At 40.4% G+C, this 20,627-nt stretch overlaps 1 protein-coding gene across 5 annotated transcripts; it reads right to left on the reverse strand.

Moving 5' to 3' along the window:
- Positions 1 to 364: 364 nt before the first annotated feature.
- Positions 365 to 20,294, reverse strand: MFAP3L (microfibril associated protein 3 like). 5 transcript variants are annotated; one of them, XM_056351466.1, is made up of 5 exons: positions 19,958 to 20,294; positions 19,131 to 19,470; positions 10,766 to 10,808; positions 7,752 to 8,159; positions 365 to 5,562 (listed from the first exon to the last, which is right to left on the reverse strand). In XM_056351466.1, the coding sequence occupies exons 4-5, from the start codon at positions 8,032 to 8,034 to the stop codon at positions 4,700 to 4,702; spliced, it is 1,146 nt and encodes a 381-aa protein (XP_056207441.1). In that variant the 5' UTR covers positions 8,035 to 8,159; positions 10,766 to 10,808; positions 19,131 to 19,470; positions 19,958 to 20,294; the 3' UTR covers positions 365 to 4,699. The 5 variants fall into 5 exon arrangements, with proteins under 5 accessions (XP_056207441.1, XP_056207451.1, XP_056207413.1 ...); XM_056351476.1 differs by lacking the exon at positions 19,131 to 19,470; XM_056351438.1 differs by lacking the exon at positions 10,766 to 10,808 and having other exon boundaries at positions 19,958 to 20,293.
- Positions 20,295 to 20,627: the final 333 nt, after the last annotated feature.

Below are 20,627 nucleotides of genomic sequence, written 5' to 3' on the forward strand. Positions count from 1 at the left end.
CAACACTTTTTGCAAGGCCTCATGATCAGGCTCAGAGAGGAAAGAGTGGACAAAAATGTCCTTTGGATTACATGCAGAACTGCTGACATGCTTCCAAAGGGAAGACGCTACATACATCAGCAATTTGAGCTACTGATAAAAACACCGATTAACAATTTGGTCTTTATTTTGAATAATGACAACAGCTACCTTTCACAGCTTTATTAAAACTTCCTTTCTAGGTAAATAACTGTTTCTCCTGATCAAAGTTTCTGGAATATTAGCAGATGTATATGAAAGACATAGTTCACTTCCACTTGAATTGGAACCATGGCATACTCTTACTAGGAAACTATCATCTTGTTGAGTGTGTACAAACTCAGCATACTCTGTGCAAATTCTTTATTGAAACAATGATCAATTTACAAGCTGAATCACATTTCATTTTGCCACTTCAGCATGAACTGATCTCTTTGTGGTTTATGGCCATGAACTATAAAATTGTAACAGTTATTTAAATCAAAATACAGTAACTGCTTCTCAAAAGAACACATTCATATTCGTCTTACATTTCTTGTAAAATCAAAAAGGATTTCATAATAAAGAAACAGAACTTAAGATACTAATTTAGTGCAAGCGTTTCCTTTGCATCTAAGAAGCTTTCATTTGTCCTAAGTATGGCATACTTGAAAGACCAACTTTTAAAATAGCATGCTGCCAAGATATTCCATGAGAACTTTTAAAATTCAACACTGTTAACACTTTTCAAAATTAGGTGATCTGAACCAAACTGAATGTCAGAAAGCCCTGGTTATAAGTTACAGTACTTTTGTCAAAAGGTAACTGCAAATCAAAGAACTGATATAATATGTACATTAGAATAAAACAGGCACCGATTTTTTTAAAAAATAAACATCTGCCTGTATATGCCATTCTGCAAGTCTTATGATTACCGAATGCCAATAAACCTGCACAAAAATGCAGATCTATGGGTTCTTTCAAATTTTGCAATCTCAGAAAATGACCGAAGGGTAGGATTCATCACAAGCATACTCAAATCAGAGAACAAAAAAGGATCAGCAGTGAATAAATGCTGCTCAAAAAGAAAATGTTGAGTAAGTAGATGAGTACTACGTTCAAGTGGTCTGATTAATATGGTCTTACATGTAGTGAAAAAAGAATAGTTAGTGTAAAATTCAAATCCAACACTGATTTCTTGTGCTGCAGAAATCTAGTCATGTTTCATGAAGTTTTGGCAAAAATACTTTTAAATGGGGTAAATACATCCTGCAAATCTCTTTTCCTTTCTAAACCTGGCTTGGTGTTCCTTAGGCTTTTAGAAAAAACATTCAGTTGGACTGGATTTTCCAGATTCTGAATGTTTTAAGAATCATCATGTTTGGTGCTGTAATAAATAGAACAATGTAACAAAAGGTGTGCATAGCCCAATGATGGGAACAGATCACACTAATGTCCCCGAAGTGCTTAAGGTGCATGGAAGTATGTAACAACGCAAATGTTAATGTTTTCTTAGAGCCATCACTAATTTTCTATTTGCTAATTGTGTTCTCACACCATAAAAAAGCCATTCCTTTAGAAATACTGCATGAATTGTTTACTTTATAATATCACAGCCAGAAAGTTTGGAACATGAAAGATGGGTATGGGTCTTGCTTCCCATCTATCTCCCTCAAAGGACGTGCCTGAAAGCATGTAAAAAGCTGCTTACAGGTGTTACATAATGGATGCATAAAGATACCGAGCAGCATACATGAAAACAGAAAAAAATACATAAACCAGAACCATTCCAATCTGTATTTTCTTCAGATACAGTGCTGTTCTGCTTTTATTCTGGTAATACCACAAAGGTTAATCCCTAAAGAATTTATAGCAGCCTGGCGGGAGCAGTTCTACCTGTGAACTCTCTGTTTTGAGTCCAGCTCCAGCAAAGACAAGGTTCCCTTTGACCTTGCAAGAGCAGGAATTCAGCACTACACCTATTACATGCATCTAATCCAAATCACTGTTGCTTATACGTCGTTTGCAATGTACATTTGTGCGTACTTCGAACACATGCTCTTTGTGGGCAGTCTTTGGAAAAAAAACATAATCTGTATTTTCAGGGAAGTTTACACACAGAAGAAAACAATGGGGCTTGTTTCCTCTCAAATGTTTCTCAATAAATAAATAATAAACAGGCTGGAGGACAGTCTGAGGGCAGCAGTCAGAATCAGAATTCCCTGGTACCAATCACTATATGAATACGTGAAGGGGTCTGGTCTCTACTGTAAAAAGTTAATAATTAAAAAAACCCAAACATTTAAAATGCTGTAGTTTAATAATTTTGAAACTTGTTCTTCTATTTTAAAGTGTAATTTGAAACTTATTTTTATGCTTTCAAGGAGAGCATCCTTGCTTGTCTTTGCAATCTCAGTTGGATACCACACAGGTAACTTTAGAATGCATGAGCATTGTTTGTAAATGCTGGACAGGCAAAAAAATAAAGATGCCTCTTCTCAGGACGTTAAGATGAATTGAAAGAATTCAGTGCAAGCTTCTGCTTTTGTTTCTGCCCTCATCCTTTTTCATACCAGAAGCACATTAAGTAACTTGAAAAACTGATGTGAACAGTGAACAGAAATGTACTTTGGATTCAGACAAGAAATTAAGAGTTTGCATCAATAGTATTTTCAATCACACTTGTCAGAAGTGAGGTTCTTTATGGTATTCTCTTAATCTACCCTGTGTTCTAGATCTATATTGCTTTGCTGGAACTGAAATATTTCCACCCACGTTACTAAAGGGACTTTGCACTTGCATGTTTCCTTTTGGGCATCTGCAAATGCATTTTGTATAGATGCCTGCCACTGTGGTGAGCACAAAGCAATATTAGGCAACTAAATGGTGTCATTTTCACAAGTTGGTTGCAAAATCCCAAGCCCGTTATTAAACATGTATTTTTTTAAATAAACATAGAAAGGTAAATATGGAGCCGTCTCTGCATCACCTACGTAAGTCATGGGGTACTCCTGTATTACACTGCTAGTGAAGCTCTGCACTTTAACATGAATAAGTTGACATAAAATCTCAGTTCATTATCAAGGTTTTTTTTAGACAGCTGCAACATTGACTTTGTTTGGTCTCAATTACCCATGCGTTTAATATACCTGATTGCCTCCAATGGACAACTTACATATATGTGGCTACTTCAATAAAATGTCCAGAGAGCCACCCACACATCATCTCCCCATAGACTTAAATGATTTTTTCTGCAATATACTTGATTCCAGATTTATTTTGAGTAGCTATACCTACACTACAGTTCTTAAAAACTGTAAGGTGATAGTTTGTTCATTAGTTCCAAATTAAATGTGTGTCAGCTGATTAAGTAATATGCTATTAATCCTACACAAACTCCTCCTTGTAAGTGCCTTCTTTCCAGATTCACTCTGGAGAAGGTCCTTTTTATTGTGTGTCTGGCAACAGAAATCATAACTTCCCTTCCACTCCTGGCATTTCCTGGCATAAATGTTGATTCTTTTTAATGCCACAATCACTGTGATCATTAAAGCTTTATTGGGGTAGAGTCACATGTGCTCAAGCGCTGAACATCCTACATAGGTAGGAGGTTCTTAAAATACCAAAGCAATCATGACACAGTAAACAGTTTGTGTGATCATCATTGTAATTTCACAGGACATTTGATTATAATTTTTTTTAAGTTTGGGTAGAACACTCTCAAACTTATGCTAATAGATGAATTTAGGCTTGAACTTCAGAATATGAATCTGCACAAAATTGAGAATCCAAATGAAAGATTCATCTGCCATTAGAGCCTTGTCATCAGCTGATGACATCAGCATCTGCAGGACTGTTAAGGAACCTCAATCTCTTCTGATAAGGAGTGCATACTTACTCCTACCAAATTACTACAAAAGAGGACATGTTGCATATTTGCAGCTGTTTGCCATATAAACTTCTGACAAAGTAAAAAATGATCAAATATATGCAAAAAACCCCTGCAGAGCTGTTGGACTTCAGCTTTCTGTAAGATGTTTATGGGCTTTCCCATCTGTGAAATACACCTTGAAGTTGCTTCTCTGTGTGAAAAAACCCCAATTGTTGGTATCTTCATTCCATGGAAAAGGAAAAACTACTTCCCATGCTCCTGAACAGTGTGGTAACAAATGAAATGGAAACATTTTAACTTTAATAGTCCTCTAAATCACAATGCAGCTGAGCAAAGAGGCTTTGTAAATGGGATCTATTAGGATTTTATTTGGCTACTGGAGTGCTGCCCCTTGGGCAATATTTCAAATTCATATGATAATATTTGCAAAAATGCAAGAGATGGAAATAACAAGAGTGAAGGAGGAAAATGAAAACCAGTTTTATATTTAGTAAGTTCAAGTGTCCTACATCAAAGACTACCAATGACTTCCAGGAGGCCACTACAGGTGACTCCAACCTAGAAAATGCTGAGGTAAATGTTTCTTGGAAATACTCCTAATTGAAAAGAGCAATTAATATTAATGTAATAGCAATTACTCTGCCATACATCATGGTAAACTAAAGTCAAACTGAGAAGAAAGTGCCAGATAATCCACATACATGCTTTTGCTATGATAGTCTCCAGGTAAGGCTTAGCGGCAAGTACAATACGTATTTTTAAAAGAGCTCCACCTGATTTTCCTGCTATGCATAGATTCAGGAGTAACTATCATACATGGCTTTCATATATAACACATGTATTTTTGTCATTTGCCAATGCTGTGTCATCAGAACTGAGTTCAGCAGAAGGCTCAGGAGGGGGTTCTGCAGGAAGTGCTGGTGTTTGAGGAGTGTCTTCTTCCTTGGTGTCAAACTGCATGCTTTCTTGTGACTGACCGTCCATGCAGTCTTTTTTGGACAACGGGTGAACTGACACTTTTATTGCAATCTGCTGAGATGGCTCATGCAGTGATGATGTGTCAGAGTCAGCTGTGGGAGAGTCACTGCGCTTCAAAGCATTTGGGATCATATACAGCTCATCTGTTTCAGTGGTTTCCTGGCCTTCTGCTGTCTGCCGTACAAAATTCTGTCCTTGCTCCTCCAGACCGACAACCTCCATAATTTCTTCCATTATAGTCCTGCAGTTCATGATAAGCGGTGGCAAAGGTACGCTCCGAGCAAGCTCTTCAATGTAGCGAGCAAATTCCATGGTCTTGAACTGAGTTACTTTGGCAAGCTCGAGCGTTTTGGCTGAAGTGATAATTGGGATACGCTTTGCAATCTCAAAGGCTTTCTGGAGTTTCTCTGCCCCTTCTGTTCTGAAGAATTCATTGATTGCTTTCTCTGTTTTCTTCAGATGACTGCTCATCATACATAACCGAGTAATGTTCAGTATCATAACAATGGTAAAAGCTACAAGGCAGACAATCATGTAATAGATTCCCATATCTCCGGAGGTAAAAACAACCCTCAGCGTCACAGTATTGTTAACACTGCCATATGTATTAGATGCAACGCATGTGTATTTACCTCTGTCTTCGAAAGACACACTGGTAATGTTTAGTAGCCCATTGTCATGAAACCACCACTTTCCTGCGGGAGAGGAGACAAAGTAACTTAGTTAGAAGTATTTTGTTCACATGATCATCACAGTCTTAAACTTCAGCTTTGTCAAACTGGCTAAAGATTTTGGAAGAAGGAAATAATGTTCACAAGAAGACAAAGAATTTACCATCACAAAGGCTTGTCTGCCCCTGAGATCCTGGTTCTGTTACTATCAAATCCCTAACATCAGCTGTGAATAACAGATCATGTCCTAAAACACGCTCATAAAAAATGTTAATATGCATGGCATCTATCACAATCTTATGGTCAGTTAAGTTACAAAGATAGGTTATGTAAGTTATAAAGAAAAAAAAATTTTTTTTTTTTTTTATATTGCTGCCAGTAGAAGCCTATGTAGAAAGTATTCCCACAAGATCCCTGTCTCAGTTCCTGTACGGACAGTTCTCAATTACATCGATTTATCCTCTTATTTAGAATTTTTAACTTAGCTGAAACACTGGGTTTTTGCCCTAGCTTAATTCTTGAAAACAGCCGAATCACTTTGCCTATATTTAAAAAACATAGAATAAATAAAAAGCTCAATCTAAAGCAGAACCTCATTATTAAAAAATCACCCCAAAATCATAGGAAAACTCTCTTTTACAGAGGAAATGTCAGCCTCTGTTAACAGATGACACCTCTTTCTCCACCTCTAGAACAAGAAAAAAATAAGAGTATTGGCTGCTCAGTATTTCTTTGAATTGGAATGTTGGCAAAGTAGGGCTTTATTAATTGTAAAATGACAAGACGCCTTGCTGATATATCCTGGCTCCAGCTGTTATAAATGACATAAAGGCGCTGAACTGTGACTCATTGCCTGGGTTTGTGGCAGTGGATACTGGCAGATAGTATAAACTTAATGAGAAAACAATGATTAGAAAAGGTATCATTGCTGGGTTTTGATAACAATTCACTGCCACACTCAACATAACAATATACATAGTAAAGAAAGGTGCTAAGAAACATTTCTTACAGGAAGACAGTTTCTTAAAGCAGGAAGCGCACTGCTGAAAGTCTAAAGTTAAAGTGATGTTGCCTTAATACCACATCTGCAGTTTTTACTGATTTGGTCAAAGTTTTTGTTCACCTCCCTAAACATTTGTGTTAGTAGCTACCTCTCTCAATTGACTATAGAAAGTCCTAAAGTTAAATGCCTAACTGAGGGGTGAAATTTCTCTTTATGAGCCTTAGTAAAACACTCTAGCATACTAATCACAGTATGTTGCCATGACCGCACAAATTATATCCGAAAGTCCACTTACTAGCCTAAATATTTCCTTTCTCTAGCTTTATTCAAAAAATTACAAAATACTGTAATGTAAAATATAACCATTTACAGATACACTATGCTGTTGCACATCCAGCTGGGTCATTCACTACTCCTGTCATAGCCGAGTTCTCCCTCAGGTCAGCTGTTAGGCAAGATACCTTGCATTTAGTATGAATAACCAAGAGTTTATTTCAACATGCTGTGAACAAAGCAGTCAGTATGGAAGGATTACATGAACAAAATACCTTCCACCCCCAAAAACGTCCCCTAGATGTATAACTAGGATTATAACCCAAACCTTCCATTTAAGGAAAACAAGCTTGTGTGTAATTAAGGTCTCTGGCAAATGCAACTGAAGAGTCTTAACTAAAGCCAGGAAGGCTCAAACTTGGCTTGTTGTTCTGACTGCTGCCCTATATAGGTTTTTCTGTTGGTCATTCTGGGCATCTCCTGTTTCTCACACTCCTGTGGCAGTATGCATAAACACAGCAGGTGTATCAGGGAGTTAGCTGTGTTGAATTCATGCCAACAAACTATTCTCAAATGACAAGAAAATCCTCCCTTAAGTTGGAAAATAGCTTTTAGTCTTTTTGCGTGCCAGAGAACAAAAGAGGACAGAATGGAAAACAAGATCAAACCCGAAGTCTTCCAATGAAAAGAAGCCTGTCTACACCTTCTGTTAAGTGCTTCAGTTTCTTGCTATGTATTGCTATAAATAACATGTTAAAAAAATGTTAACTGTTTTCTTCCAAGGTGCACACAACATATTTATGGCTGCCTCCATAAGGCTTTCATGTATTTTCACACAGGAAAATACCACAGTCAGGCCATTAAATTCAGGTTATTAGTCAACCTGCTGAAATCAGAAGTGTCTCTGGACAGGCTACAGAGAATACGAAGATCTTACCTTTATTCTCCTCCTCTCGGAGCAGGCGACCATTGGAATTGTACCATGTGTAATGTGGACTAGGACTACCCTGGACATTGCAGTCGATTGAGGCACTACTCCCCTCCTTGACTATAATATGGTTGATGCGGGAGATCACCACAGGCACAGATCCCGTGTTCATGTCAGTGCGGTTGAAAGTGCTATTAGTCACATCCTCAGCAGTCGTCAAAGCTGCTAATAAGATGACAAGGCGTGTGGTGGGCAGAAAGTACAAAAAGTGGTGGCTTTTCAGTATGTTCATTTTCCTTCAGTGGTATACGCAACTGGCTGGGAACTGGGATCGGTTCTGTTGAACGCAGGCCCTTGAGGTGAGGAGGTCACAGGAGAGTTCTACTTTGATCTGTGCAATTTTATGTTTGAAATATCCTATAAAATAAATAAATAAGTACAACGAGATGGCATGTATAAACAATCCATTAGGTGTGCTCTTTTAAAATAGTGACACATCCATTAATGCACTTCACAGTCATCAGCTCAGTGTCTTGTCTAAATGCTAATGTTATCATAGTCCTTATTCTTACTGGAAAAAGATGCATACATTTTCCTGACAATAGTGTTGTTCAGAGTGGCAGGCGTGGGAGAAGGCTTTTATCACCTAGACACTTAGCAGCAATTTAGCTACAGAAGCAGCTACAGTTTTATGCCAAAAGTTCTACAGATTATTTTTTTTTTTAACATTTGCAAAATCAACAGGAAAAACAAAGGTACAGCACGTTAAAGCTGTCACTACCAGCAGTTCACTGCTGCAGCTCTGCCACGTGCATGGCCTTAGGTGAATTGTGGAATACGGTGCAAGAAAGAACTGCTCCAGAAACGGGGTTTGGAGCTGACGTTGGAATCCTTAATATACACAATTTTGTCCTAATACAATAGCATATACAGCAAAACATCTTGGACCAGTCACTTGTTAAGCTACTACATTTTTTTTAAGTTTTCTGAGATAAAGATAAAACATAGCATAGAAGAATATTCTTAAAAGAGGATATTTAGGACTTGATAAAGTAATTTCAATACCATTTTTAGAGCTGATTTAGAAATAAAAATACTCACTAGTGACATAATTATGGATAGGGTTTCTTTGAGATACTAACGAGATTGGGACTTTTCCATTCCTTATGTGGCATTAAGCATTTTGCCTGTGTACTTTTTGCATACTCTTACTACAATATTTTCCTGCAACTGATCATCTACAGTGAGCCCTTTCTTAAACAGTGATTTCAATTTGTAGACAGAGGGGTTTACAAGTGTGTTCTCTATTGGCCTCATTACGCTCCCAATGAGCACAACTGCCATTCAATACTGACTGAGGGCACAACATTGGCCTCAAAAGGAGCACCTTTGAAAATTTCACTCAGAGTCCAAGGGCCACAAATGTTAAAATCACATCAGACTAGCTAGCTACATTGGTTTTAGTCATGTGTTTCTAAGGTAAACAATTGAAACTTATGAAATTTGTTAGTTAGAGGAATCTACCTGAAATCCAAACATAGGTAACTATCTAACAAACTTTCTCCAAATGAACATATCACTTGCAAAACTGATTACATTTTATTCAAGATCAGGTTGACATCATGGTAACTCATCTACCTTAGCATGGAAAATGACTGCTGACAGGGTTAGGTCAGTTCCATATATAAAAGAAACTAAAATGAAATCAATTCATCAATCAATCCCCATCCCTCTTTTATTCTTTATTCAAAAAGGAAAGAAAGCAACATTACTGTCTTTCACTGGTAATATTTGACTTAGGTTGTTTTCTTCTCTATCCCCTGTTCTCTGTAAAGCAATGAACTTAATTTCATACAGACAGATACAACTGTTATTAAAACACAAAAATATTTTCCTCCATTTTGTAGTATGAATCATTAGTAGAAATGACAAACTTATGTTTTTTTAGATAAGCTGTGTGCATGGTGTGGATGCCTGTCACAACTCAAAGCCTGCCCTCATTTTTAGTCTGTTTTTCTAATAACTGAATATGGAAATACTTGTCTTGAAGAGTCAGAATAATTTTTAACTTTAAATTAATATGCAAATAATAGTAAGTTAATATGCAAAAAAGTCATATAAAGCTATATAAACAATGACTTCAGAAATCCATTTCCAATTATGCAAAGCATATAGAGCCTGCGCTTTTCAAGTTCCGTATAGGTACAGCCTGTCTGAATCTGCACTTTGGAAAAAATCCTTCAGTTCTGCCTTTTCACTTCAGTAACTATTTACATCTCATTTCTACTACTCCATTAACCTTGCAGACAGCCATTCTTTATGGTTACACATATTCACTCTATAAAATGTTTCTGTACAGTGTTATAGATCTGCATTGCGCCATACAGAAAAGCCAAAAGACACGTCACACCTCCTGGCAAGGGAGCAGGAACAAAGACTGGCTGGATTAAGACAATGGGAAGGGCAAAAGAACAACATAAATTAAGCATTGTGTTGCTGATTACTGGTGGTGGCTTGTTATTATTGTATTTGAGCCTACCGTATTTTTTGATGGCAGAAAAATCAGTAACAATTAAAAAAGGTGTTTAGTCTGGAGAGCAATTTGCATTCTAGAAGGAAATGAAATAGCATCACCCCAATGGGTGATGAGAAAACCTGTAAGGAAGGACCCACAGTGTATTAGGAAGCTCAAGGCAGCTGGTGGCCCACTGAACTCCTACAGCACAGGGATGCTGTGGATGTATGTTTGGAAAGCGTGTGATGGCAGTAACAACGTAAGGTGTGTCTATTCGATATAAACATATGGTAAACCTGTTTTTAACGCTGAGCATATGAAAGTAAAACCCGTACTTTTGTGTGACGATAACAAATGTGGCTGATTCTTAATATGGTCAAAGGGCCAATTACTTGTCTGAAAATAATAGCGACTCCCTCACTCTGGCACAGAATTGAATCATAAATAGCTGCAGTAAATTTTAAGAAATAGAGCTGAATAATTTATGTCTGCTGTGGGAGACTCATACCTACTCATGTCACTCCTGGGAATGTACTTTTCCATGTATGTTCCTGGAATGAAGAATATTAAGAAAACACTAAATACCTCTGCAGATGCATTTCTGTTTGAAATAAACAGAGTTTGACGACTAATATGAGGAATAACCAGGCAGCAGGTTTAAAGCAGAGTGTTTGGAAATGGTGGCTGTTGTTTTCATGTGCCACCCAGGGAAGTGCTGTTGATGGACACTTGAGTACGTTCAGGGAGTCAGGGAGAGATCTCACTGAAGAATGGTGTTTTAAGATGCAAGTTAGGACAAATGTTCACAGGGCAACTAGGAAGTAAGTGATAGGGAATATTTTCTTTGGTGTGCATCCTCTGCACTGTTAGTGGGGAACAAAAAAATATGGAGGAAACCAAAGTTTTTCTCAGCTTCACCTAGCACGAGAAAGTTAAAGGGTGACCATGCAGGGACCTGCCTGTCCAGGACCCTCTACTGACCTGTTGGGCGGGACCAAAAATGTTAGTCAGGTTGGGAAAGTAGCAAGAATCAGAAACAGAACTGAAAGGGTAGAAAATGTGCTTGCACCAGAGTCTGGTGCAAAGGGAGATTTCCTGAGAGTTTCTGTCCTACTGCTTTGCTGCAGGCACAATAGCAGCCTGAGCATATCAGGGAAAACAAATCTGGGTGCCAGCTGCTTTGTCAAACACAAGTGATGTAATGGGTTATGATTCAATCGCACAACTAAATGGGGAGAAGGCTAAGAAGACTGAAATAGAACTGCTAGCGACGTCTGCCCACTTCTGGAAAAGACGGAAGAGAATCCAGAATATCGGAGAAGTGGGTACAGTGCTGTCACCCTATATCTTGGCCATGAGAGGCGGTAATTAGCCGTAGCCCACAAGAAACCTGGTGAAGGCAGCCAAAACTGTAACCTTGTAGTCTGACCCAAAGTCAGAGAAAACTGAATTGACTAGCTGAAAACAAAGATTACTGTAATAACTCCTCAAGACAGAGTAACACAGGACACTAACGAAGGAGGACATCTGTAATATTGAGTACAGCTCTGTAGGAACAGACCGAGTCTCTGGAAACATTTTTGCCACAAAAGGGTCACTGTAAACATAAAGTTAAATTTCTGGCCATGGAAAGACTGTAAATGTTCCTTTTGCCCATCCCCAAAGCACATGAGCTACCTGAAAAAGACATAAAATGTTTGTAGTATATTTAATGTGGTTACATACACTTTTTCCACTTCCCACCCCTCCTCCTTTTTTTTTTTTTAGAAGTAATTTTAAAACTGTGGTGCATGAAAAGGAGAATGCCTGACTACTCTGAGATGTCTTTTCTACCTAAAGTTGTAGTTAGGCTTACCTCCCACGACAGAATTAGAACCCCCAAACTCTCCTCCAGCACCCAAAACATACATATAGAGAACATACTCTGCTGTATGGTATCTGTAGCAACATTTACCACTGAAAGATGGTTTTCAGTGGTCCTTACATTAAATAATTTTGGTTTTTTCTTCCCCAACCCAAATGGTATAAACTGAAAATCTGAAAGTAACAGATTTGCTGCTCATGGGATTAACTTCCAAGGAAAACCGAATGAGACTTGAGCCACATGAGGGAACTACGACAAGCTTTTCTTCTAAATTACATGATAGCCAGCTCTAGCATGCTCTGTCTGCATTTCTATCCAAGAAAGTTCCCTGGAATGTGCTCCAGAACAAGCATAGCTGCAGGATGGTGGTATAACTCCTACTATGTGAAGCAGGGACAAAAACTAAGGTTAAAATGTCTCTATCCAAAATAATGAATCAGTCTAAACAGAAGACACTTACAGCTTGGACTGGCTGGGAACATTAATCACTCAGAGACATGTTCTGATTGACCATTTATTTTTTCATGGCACAGATGAGTGTGCTTCCCAGTATACTACTGCCAAAGAAAATGACTGTGGGTGAAGGGCCACATTTGTAAGTACTGCATTTGTGCAGAACAACAGGGTGACAGAGCACAAAAGAACAGCAAAGGAGGGCAGTGATGCATACCTTTTCCTGGCTCACTCAATTCTGTAAGACTGGCCTGTTCTTGCTCTTGGAATAATGTGTAATCCTATTAACTGTGAAGTTATTCAATTCAGAAATGAAGCACAAGAAGCCAGCTTATTGTATAACGCATAAATTATGTTCCTATAGCTTTAACATCCCAATGCTATCTTGCTTGGCTTGTAAGTGATCAAGAAAATGAAATTATTTTCATTCTAGTTCACTTTTGTCTATAATTAAGTATCAAGGATGATGCTACAAAACAAAACTAAAGCCAATTCTTTATTATTTAAAACCTAATTACTACTCTTCCTTTACAGAGTGGGCAAAAGTAAAAGTTAACAGGTTTTACTGGAACAGGAATGCAAATGAAGGAACTCACGCCACATGGAAGGTGGGGAGCTCACTGCCAGTCCATAGGCCTAAGAGTGAGAACCACCTACAGAAAAGGTTATGCTACTAGGGTCCAGACAGGCAGATGAAGAGAAATGTCACTCATTTACAAGTAGCAGAAGCCTTCTGACTTATTTTTCTAGTCCATAAAATATTAAGGCTTGGTTCCAAAAGGGCTTTTCTCTTCATTCTCTTTGGAGGGACTTCAGTCCTTTCATAACTTCATGGGGTTTTTTTTGCTTCCCTGGCTATGTTGAATAGGTGGGACATTGGCGATGTTTGTGAGATGAAAAGCTTCCTTCTGTACATCTAGGCTGGGGCTTCCCAACTGGGCAGCAGCTCCCAACCATGTGCATATTTCAGCCTCTGCAGCTGCTTTCACCTGCTTGGGAATCTTTTAGAAGCTTCCCATCAGGGCTGTGTGATACTGCCCTGGCCAAGTGTGCTCAGCCACTTGGTGTCAAACTCGCTGCCTTCAGCCACCTGATAGAATACAGAGAAGACAGACCCAGGCTCCTCTCAGAGGTGTGCAGTGAAAAGACAAAAAGACAAAGGACACAAGCTGCAAAAACAGAAATTACGATTATGAAGAAATTTTTAAGCAGGAGGTCAGTCAAGACCTGTAACAGGTTGCCCAGAGGGGCTGTGGAATCTCCACCCTTTGAGATGTTCAAAATTTGACCAGACACAGTCTAAGCAAACTGGTCTACACTGGCCCTGTGTTGAGTAGGGTGTTGGATCAGATGGCTCCCAGAGGCCCCTCCCAACCTGAAGAAGCTCTGATACTCAAGAAACACAAATCAAGAATTGCCTTGGAGAAGTCAATGTGAAGAAATATGGCTCATCTTAAAAATTTCTGTATGGAATGCTGGGAAATTGCCTTCATAATCCTTTTATTTTTGAGTAGCAGTATTTTAGTATATTTATGTATTTAGTATATTAATGACAAGATAGACTGAGAGCATTGACTGCAGCCTGAAAAAAATGTGTTTGGCCTTCTCCATTGTACTGACATGATAAATAATGCTAAGTCCTCTTTACCATATAGAGAGGACTTATTTCCAGCCTAGGTAACTAATGAAATATCACTTACTTGGGGTGTGAATGTTGGGGGGTTTCCCACATGTAGACAGTCAGACTCTAAAGTTCATAGGTTACTGTCTGCTGATAGACCTGGCTTCTTGATGCTAAAGAACTGTCAGTCGTGGTGAATCTGATCGCAAAATAGAATAAAGCAGAAATAAGTTGGACTCAAAGACAGACTAAGATAACCTTTTCAGACTACTGACTTCAGATGGTAGATGAGTAAGAAGAGATGTTATTAAAAATATACACAATATTGAATGGTGTAAAGATGACAGCTGAGGGATATGTATTTACTGCTTCTCATAATACTAAAACAAGACACATTTCAGTGAAAAAGAGGTGGAAGACAGGGCAGTGGGAGGAAAGAGAAGGAAGCTTTTGATTAACGATGACTAGACTGAAATTTCTGGACGCAAGATAAAATAAGGGCTGGGAATTTAGGAAGATTCAAGAAAGGCTGTATATAATTTACTTGTGCAGGTTCATAGATTATGATGGTTTATGCAGAATGTGGGGACTTAACTGCCTTCTGTGTATTCACTGTCCTCTGAGTGTATAGCCCTGGGCAGTGAACAAAAATGGCTGTCAGTATGGCAACCTGGAGCCCTTTTCTAGGCATCCTGTCTAAAAGAAAATAAAGAAGTCTATAAATTAGTTTTATGTTTTGTAGGCACTGGTAAGCTATAACAAGCAAACATTTGCCGATTTGTTTTGCAAGGTGACAAATGATACATAACAAAAGAAAGAAAATGGAAGAATCAAGGGTCATAGCTTATTCTACCATGAATGGCAGAAAAAGTAAAATTTGTAATGAGTATCTTCTGAAGTTATTTTGTTCTGAACACATCCAACACTGTAGGGGGTAACAGAGTAAAGTTAATGACTGTAAAGAGTCAGTTATCTTAATTTCAGACTTTCATAATGTATTGATAAACTGCAGCAAAAAAGCACCAAGGAATAAGGTGATTCCACATTTTATATGTGTGATCAAAAATTAATGCTATATCCAGGCTTTTGGTGTAGGGAAAGAAGTACATGCCATTCTATTCAGCAATGGTACAATGAAGAAGTTCATGTTGCCTTTATGAGTGTGTAAATATTTTAGAATAGTTTTACTGTAAATCCTCCTCAGTTTTGTTGCTCTTTATCCTACTTCATGTCTTGACATTGCAAAACTAGCAAGCACGTGATGTCCTAGAGACTTTAAGGAACCCTTCACTTCAAATATTTGAATGGAGGCATTGTTTTAACCATGTCTTTGAATGGTTGATGTGCACTTCTCTCATGTCAATGAATATTCACAGACCTTAATCCATTAACCTAAAAATGAATAGGTGAAGACTGCTGGTAGTAAATTATTGGAGGGATTATTTAAAAGTACCTCAAGAATGCAAAACCTCTGAAAAAGTTCCCTTTTGGTGTCATAGGTCCTGTAATCCACCATCTCTGCTGTATCAAATTAACTTTCTGTGAAATATGCTAAAGTAACAAAGACATTGAGGCAACCTGGATGCTTAACTTTTCATTAAAGAAGTTGTAGTTCTTATGTGCGCTCTGATACGGACTGAGTCATTCAAGTGTTCTTTCTTCAAAGTATTTTAATGACTGCAGTAAAAGAAAATTTTTATATTTAGTGGAGAAGCTTGGTGTTCTTAATCAAGACAGGTACCGTGGTGGAAATGTTCTGCTGAGCTGTGGGCTACCCAGATCATAAAGCAGATTCAGCACTCTCAGTAGTGAAGAATCTTTAAGGCCAGCTTATGTTTGATTAGGTACGCACTCTTTACAGAACTTTTAATCTTACAAATAAATACTTAAGTAGATTATCCAGATTTATTTGGGATTTGTATTTATTTGGAGGCTGGACAATTGCCACTCAATATAGTTTTGTATACAAAGCTATTATTCCAGAAACATCTGTACGGCTTTAAGAGACACTTGCTTAACTCCTTGAGAGCTTTCAGCATAGCTGCTGTTTTGCTGTTGCAGTAAATGCAGATGGATCAATGCTTAAAAGTCCCCTTTGTTGAGACAGAAGGAACAAAGAAGATGCACAGAGAATCTCTCCCACACTTCCACATACATCTGCAGGCTGCCTGGACTCACCAAGTTCCATGTATCTTTCATTTTCTTTACTTGCATCTTATCTTTTATTTATATCAACAATCTGTAAGCATTATTCTGCCAACAGTTTAAATAACCAAAGTCAGCAAATACAACAGATCTCATATGCTCTTGGCATGCCTTATGTAACCCCGCAAAGAACATAGCAATGCAGAATGCAGAGCAATCCACTCCACTTCCTCTTTTGAGCTGTGTTTGCCAAAGCTAACCATCCTTTAAGCACATCTAACTGTTTTCTTTTTCCAAATGCAGAAGAAATATTCCAGATATAGGACACTGAACCAAGACATAAAATTAAAAATTAGGTTTTGTTTAAACAAAGATATGAAGAGCTTTGACGAGCTAAAGACTTCTGCTACTTAAACTCTAAATTTTCTACATGCTTTGCATAAGTGAATGTTTTCAATGCACTGACAGTTTTCATTATACTATTTTAACAAAAGGCTCCCATTTTAGTTGGACTATAAGAGAAAAAAAAACAAACCAGATTTGAGTATGACTAATTCTTCTCTATCCCTACAGAATCACAAAATGGATATAATTTTTAATGACTGGCTTTCACATTTGCTGTTTTCCGGGATACAGGGCAAAAAGGCTACATGTAGATGCCGTGATTAGGACAGGATTAACCTTGTCAGAGGGGGAATACAAAGGAATCTAACCATTCATGACTGATTGCAATAGAAAAGGATCATTGCAGGTTAAAAGTGCCTGTGCCTACTTCCTCCACAAGTAACAAAGGGGATGGCAGACAGGATTCAAAGGACACCACACATCAAATTAAGTCTTGCTTGTACATAACTAATCAATTCAGCCCTTTCCAGGCATGTCTATGTAAGGCCATGTATATGCAAAAATTTAGCTGGAAGCCCTCAAAAGTTTACCTAAAGAACCTCTGTAATTTCAGACTTTTGCCCCAGTTATTTCTATGTCAGATCCAGTACTGCCAGCAGGACTGTGTACCACACAGTCATGCACATATGGGACTGTGTGGCAGGCACTGCACATGCAACAGTACAGATACCGCGCTATATACATGCCCTGGCCTTGCCTGACTTAAAAGTATCAGAAGAAATCGTTTCTTAGTATAAAACTCTCAGGGAGGCAGAATCATGTCAATTAAATATTAAGTTTGAGCAAGGTAGGCTATTCTTAATGTAATTCCTCTGCATGTGGTGGCCCTCTTCCAAGATAAGATATTTACATAGATCTATACAGAGCTCCTTATTTTCTGATAAACAGGTGCTACTCATGCTAATTACTTTTACTCTGAAATAATAAAGTCCATTACCAAAATTTCTTAGATAGCTAAATCAAAATCACTAAATCTGTTTGAAATCCTCTATCCTGACACAAATACACAGAAGTTTTGTCCATGCTTCACAGCCTTCCTGGCAGAGGGAAGATATGATGCTCTAAAATGCTGCTATTAATTATTTTAGTCAGGGTCACTGGTGAAAAGTAATGGTATCTCCACTGCCTTGGAAATTAGGTTTCTAAAATGGGTCTGTTTGTGGACAGAAGATGCCACTGTTTTAGTTAACAGAACTAAGTAACAAAATGAAAACTACAAAGAAACATTTGCAAAGTCACACAAGTCTACATGGATGGACAGCAGCTCAGAACCACAAGAACAAAAAAAATTGCAGGAAGTCACCAGGAGCTTGGTCTTACACCACAGTCTTCTGGTAACATACTAATATGGTCCAGGATATCTCAAAGTAGGAACATAGGTGTTTGTGCCTGCAAAAATTTCTAGTAAAGGTGCAACTTGCTGACAGAGAAAGAAGACCCTGTTAGCAAAGCTCAACACAGGTTACTTCAGCTCCTGGCAAGCTCATTATCCCTGTTATAAGTTGCATCCATATCTCAGTGTTGCCTTACAGTGGCAAGAAGTTTAAACCATAAAAGAAATGCCAGTCCCCAGAGTCCAAATTTTCTAGGCAAGATTCCCCAACATCTTTATCACCGTGTCACCAATGTGACCTGCTCATAAACTGTATGTAGGTGGTTTTGTATATTTCTGTTGGCTGACTTTGGGGTGTTTTTTCCCCCTGGTTAAAGTGACAAATGCATTTTAACCAGGTTCCTGTGCCAACTCCATCCTCCTCTTCCCCATTAACTCAGGACCTGTCTAATTGCAGGGAGGCAAGGGGGGCAGGGCAGGGAGGCAACTGAAGTTGTACAACATAGATCACTTCAGAATTCACAGCCATGTTCCCACCGCGTGTTAAATGTTTAAGAGCAACTGATTTTATCTCTAAGCTTTCAGGATGGGAAACACATCTTGGAAAAATATTACATATCACTGTATTAAAGTAGGAAGAAAGCCCTTTTTTTTCATGGATGTTCTGCTGTTTGTCTAGGCCTCTGAAAACTTCAAATTCTTCAGAAAGAAAAAAAAAAAAGCACTCTAAGTTGCACTCCGCATCAACTGATGTTGATATAGTGCAGTCTAAATGAGATTCTAATAAAAAAGGATTCCCACTACACCAACCACAAGTTTATCAACGGTGCTGCTGCTAACTGTACATGCTATGCCAGACAAAAAAAAGATTCCTGCCATGCAAACACCATCTCCACTGAACAGAGATGTGTCATATTTTGTCGTACTGCAGCAGAGAAACTCTTCCACAACATAATGGCCCTGAAAAACTCAAATGCTATGTTTTTTCCCTTTTAACTCCTTTATGTTTTCCCCTTTGAACTAACTTTACAGCCTTTCAAGCCAATACTTACCAAATGAGGTCGCGGTTAGTGTTTAGCCTCGCTTACACGGTTGGTACTTGTATTTCCAGAGCTGGGCTATCGGGGAAGCTCCATTTGAGATGCTTCAGTTTAACAACTGAAAGCGGACTGTTCGCAAGGGCAGTCTCTTACAAGCCTCTCCAGCAACGCACTAGGGAAGTGCCTGCTCAGTAGTGCTCTCTGTTCTCTTAAGCTCCCTCGTCCTATGCTGCTCGGATCTGCCCCGTTACGCAGCCGTATTTGATAGTTACTGCAAGACCGCTCTGAAGTTTTAGATTGTTGCTCCCTCAGGGCGCTTCTGAAATTGAGTTTTACCTTAGGAGAGACTACCCTGTGAAGTAAAAGGGTAATTAAAGCAAAGTACCAGGAGGCAGCCTTTATTGTAAATTTCAAGCAGCACAACTTATGCTCTCTTAAGAAGTCAGCTCCAATGAAGAGGTCTCCGCAGTGAATCAAACCCTCCCCTTCTCCTTCCCAGCGCGGGACAGCAACGAGCATCCTGAGCGCAGGAGTCGAAGGTCTCCGGTGAAGGCTCTGGGCTCATTAGCTTTTTTGCCCAAAGCAGCACACCGTCCTGCAAGCGCCGGTGCCCATCTGAATTAATCCCTCGAACTTTCACGCTGAACACAGCATCACTCCGCTCCCGTCGCGCCGGGGCTCACCGCGCCGGGGACCGCGGAGCTCCGCAGCCACCGCGGCAGGTGCCGGCGGCGCGGCGCGGCCGGTCGAGGCGGCGGCAGGCAGCGCCTCCCCGGGACTGCCCGCCCGGCCGCCCGCAGGGGGAACCGCGGCCCGCGCCCCCCGCCGCGCCCGCTCACCTGCCCGCCGGCTGCTGCCGCTCGCCCGCCGCTCCCGCCGCCGCCCCGCGGCAGCGCCCGCCGCCGTGCCCTCAGCGCGCCCCGCGCAGCACCATGCCGGGGCCGGGGCCGGGGCCGGGGCGGGCGGAGCGCGGCGCTGCCGCAGTGCTGTGCCACGCCGTGCCGTGCGCAGCGCTGCCCGCCGCTCCGCCGCCGCCGGCTCCAGCAGGGGAAAGTAGGTCAGGGCGGCACTGAGCATGCTCGGGGCCGGGCCGGGCCGGGGGGCGGCCCCGGGGCCCGCGGGGGGCTCGGGGGGCGGCAGCGGCTGGGGCGGCCGGGGCGAGGCGGGGTCGGGGCGCCGCTGCCGCGGCGGGGCCGGCGGGCGACGTGCGGCGGCCGGAGGCGAGGCGGCGGGGTGTGAAACGAGCGGGCGGCCGCGGGGCCGCTGCCGGCGGCGGGGCGGGGGACAGGCGAGAGCGACGGCGGGTTGTCGCTCCGCCGCCCCCGCGAGTCCCCTCTGCCGGTGCGGAGCCCGGTGTCCGGCGGGAGCGCTCCTCCGGGCCGGCCGGCGCAGCCGCGCCAGGCGGGATGCGCACGCCTGTCATCGTATTCGTTCTCAGAGATGTCTGCGGGAGCAAGGGCTGCGGGAGAGGGGGAAGAACCCCACCTGTCTGGATAATCCTGAAAATCA

This window comes from Falco biarmicus, chromosome 1 (assembly GCF_023638135.1).
Source record: "Falco biarmicus isolate bFalBia1 chromosome 1, bFalBia1.pri, whole genome shotgun sequence".
Taxonomy (NCBI): Eukaryota; Metazoa; Chordata; class Aves; order Falconiformes; family Falconidae; genus Falco; species Falco biarmicus.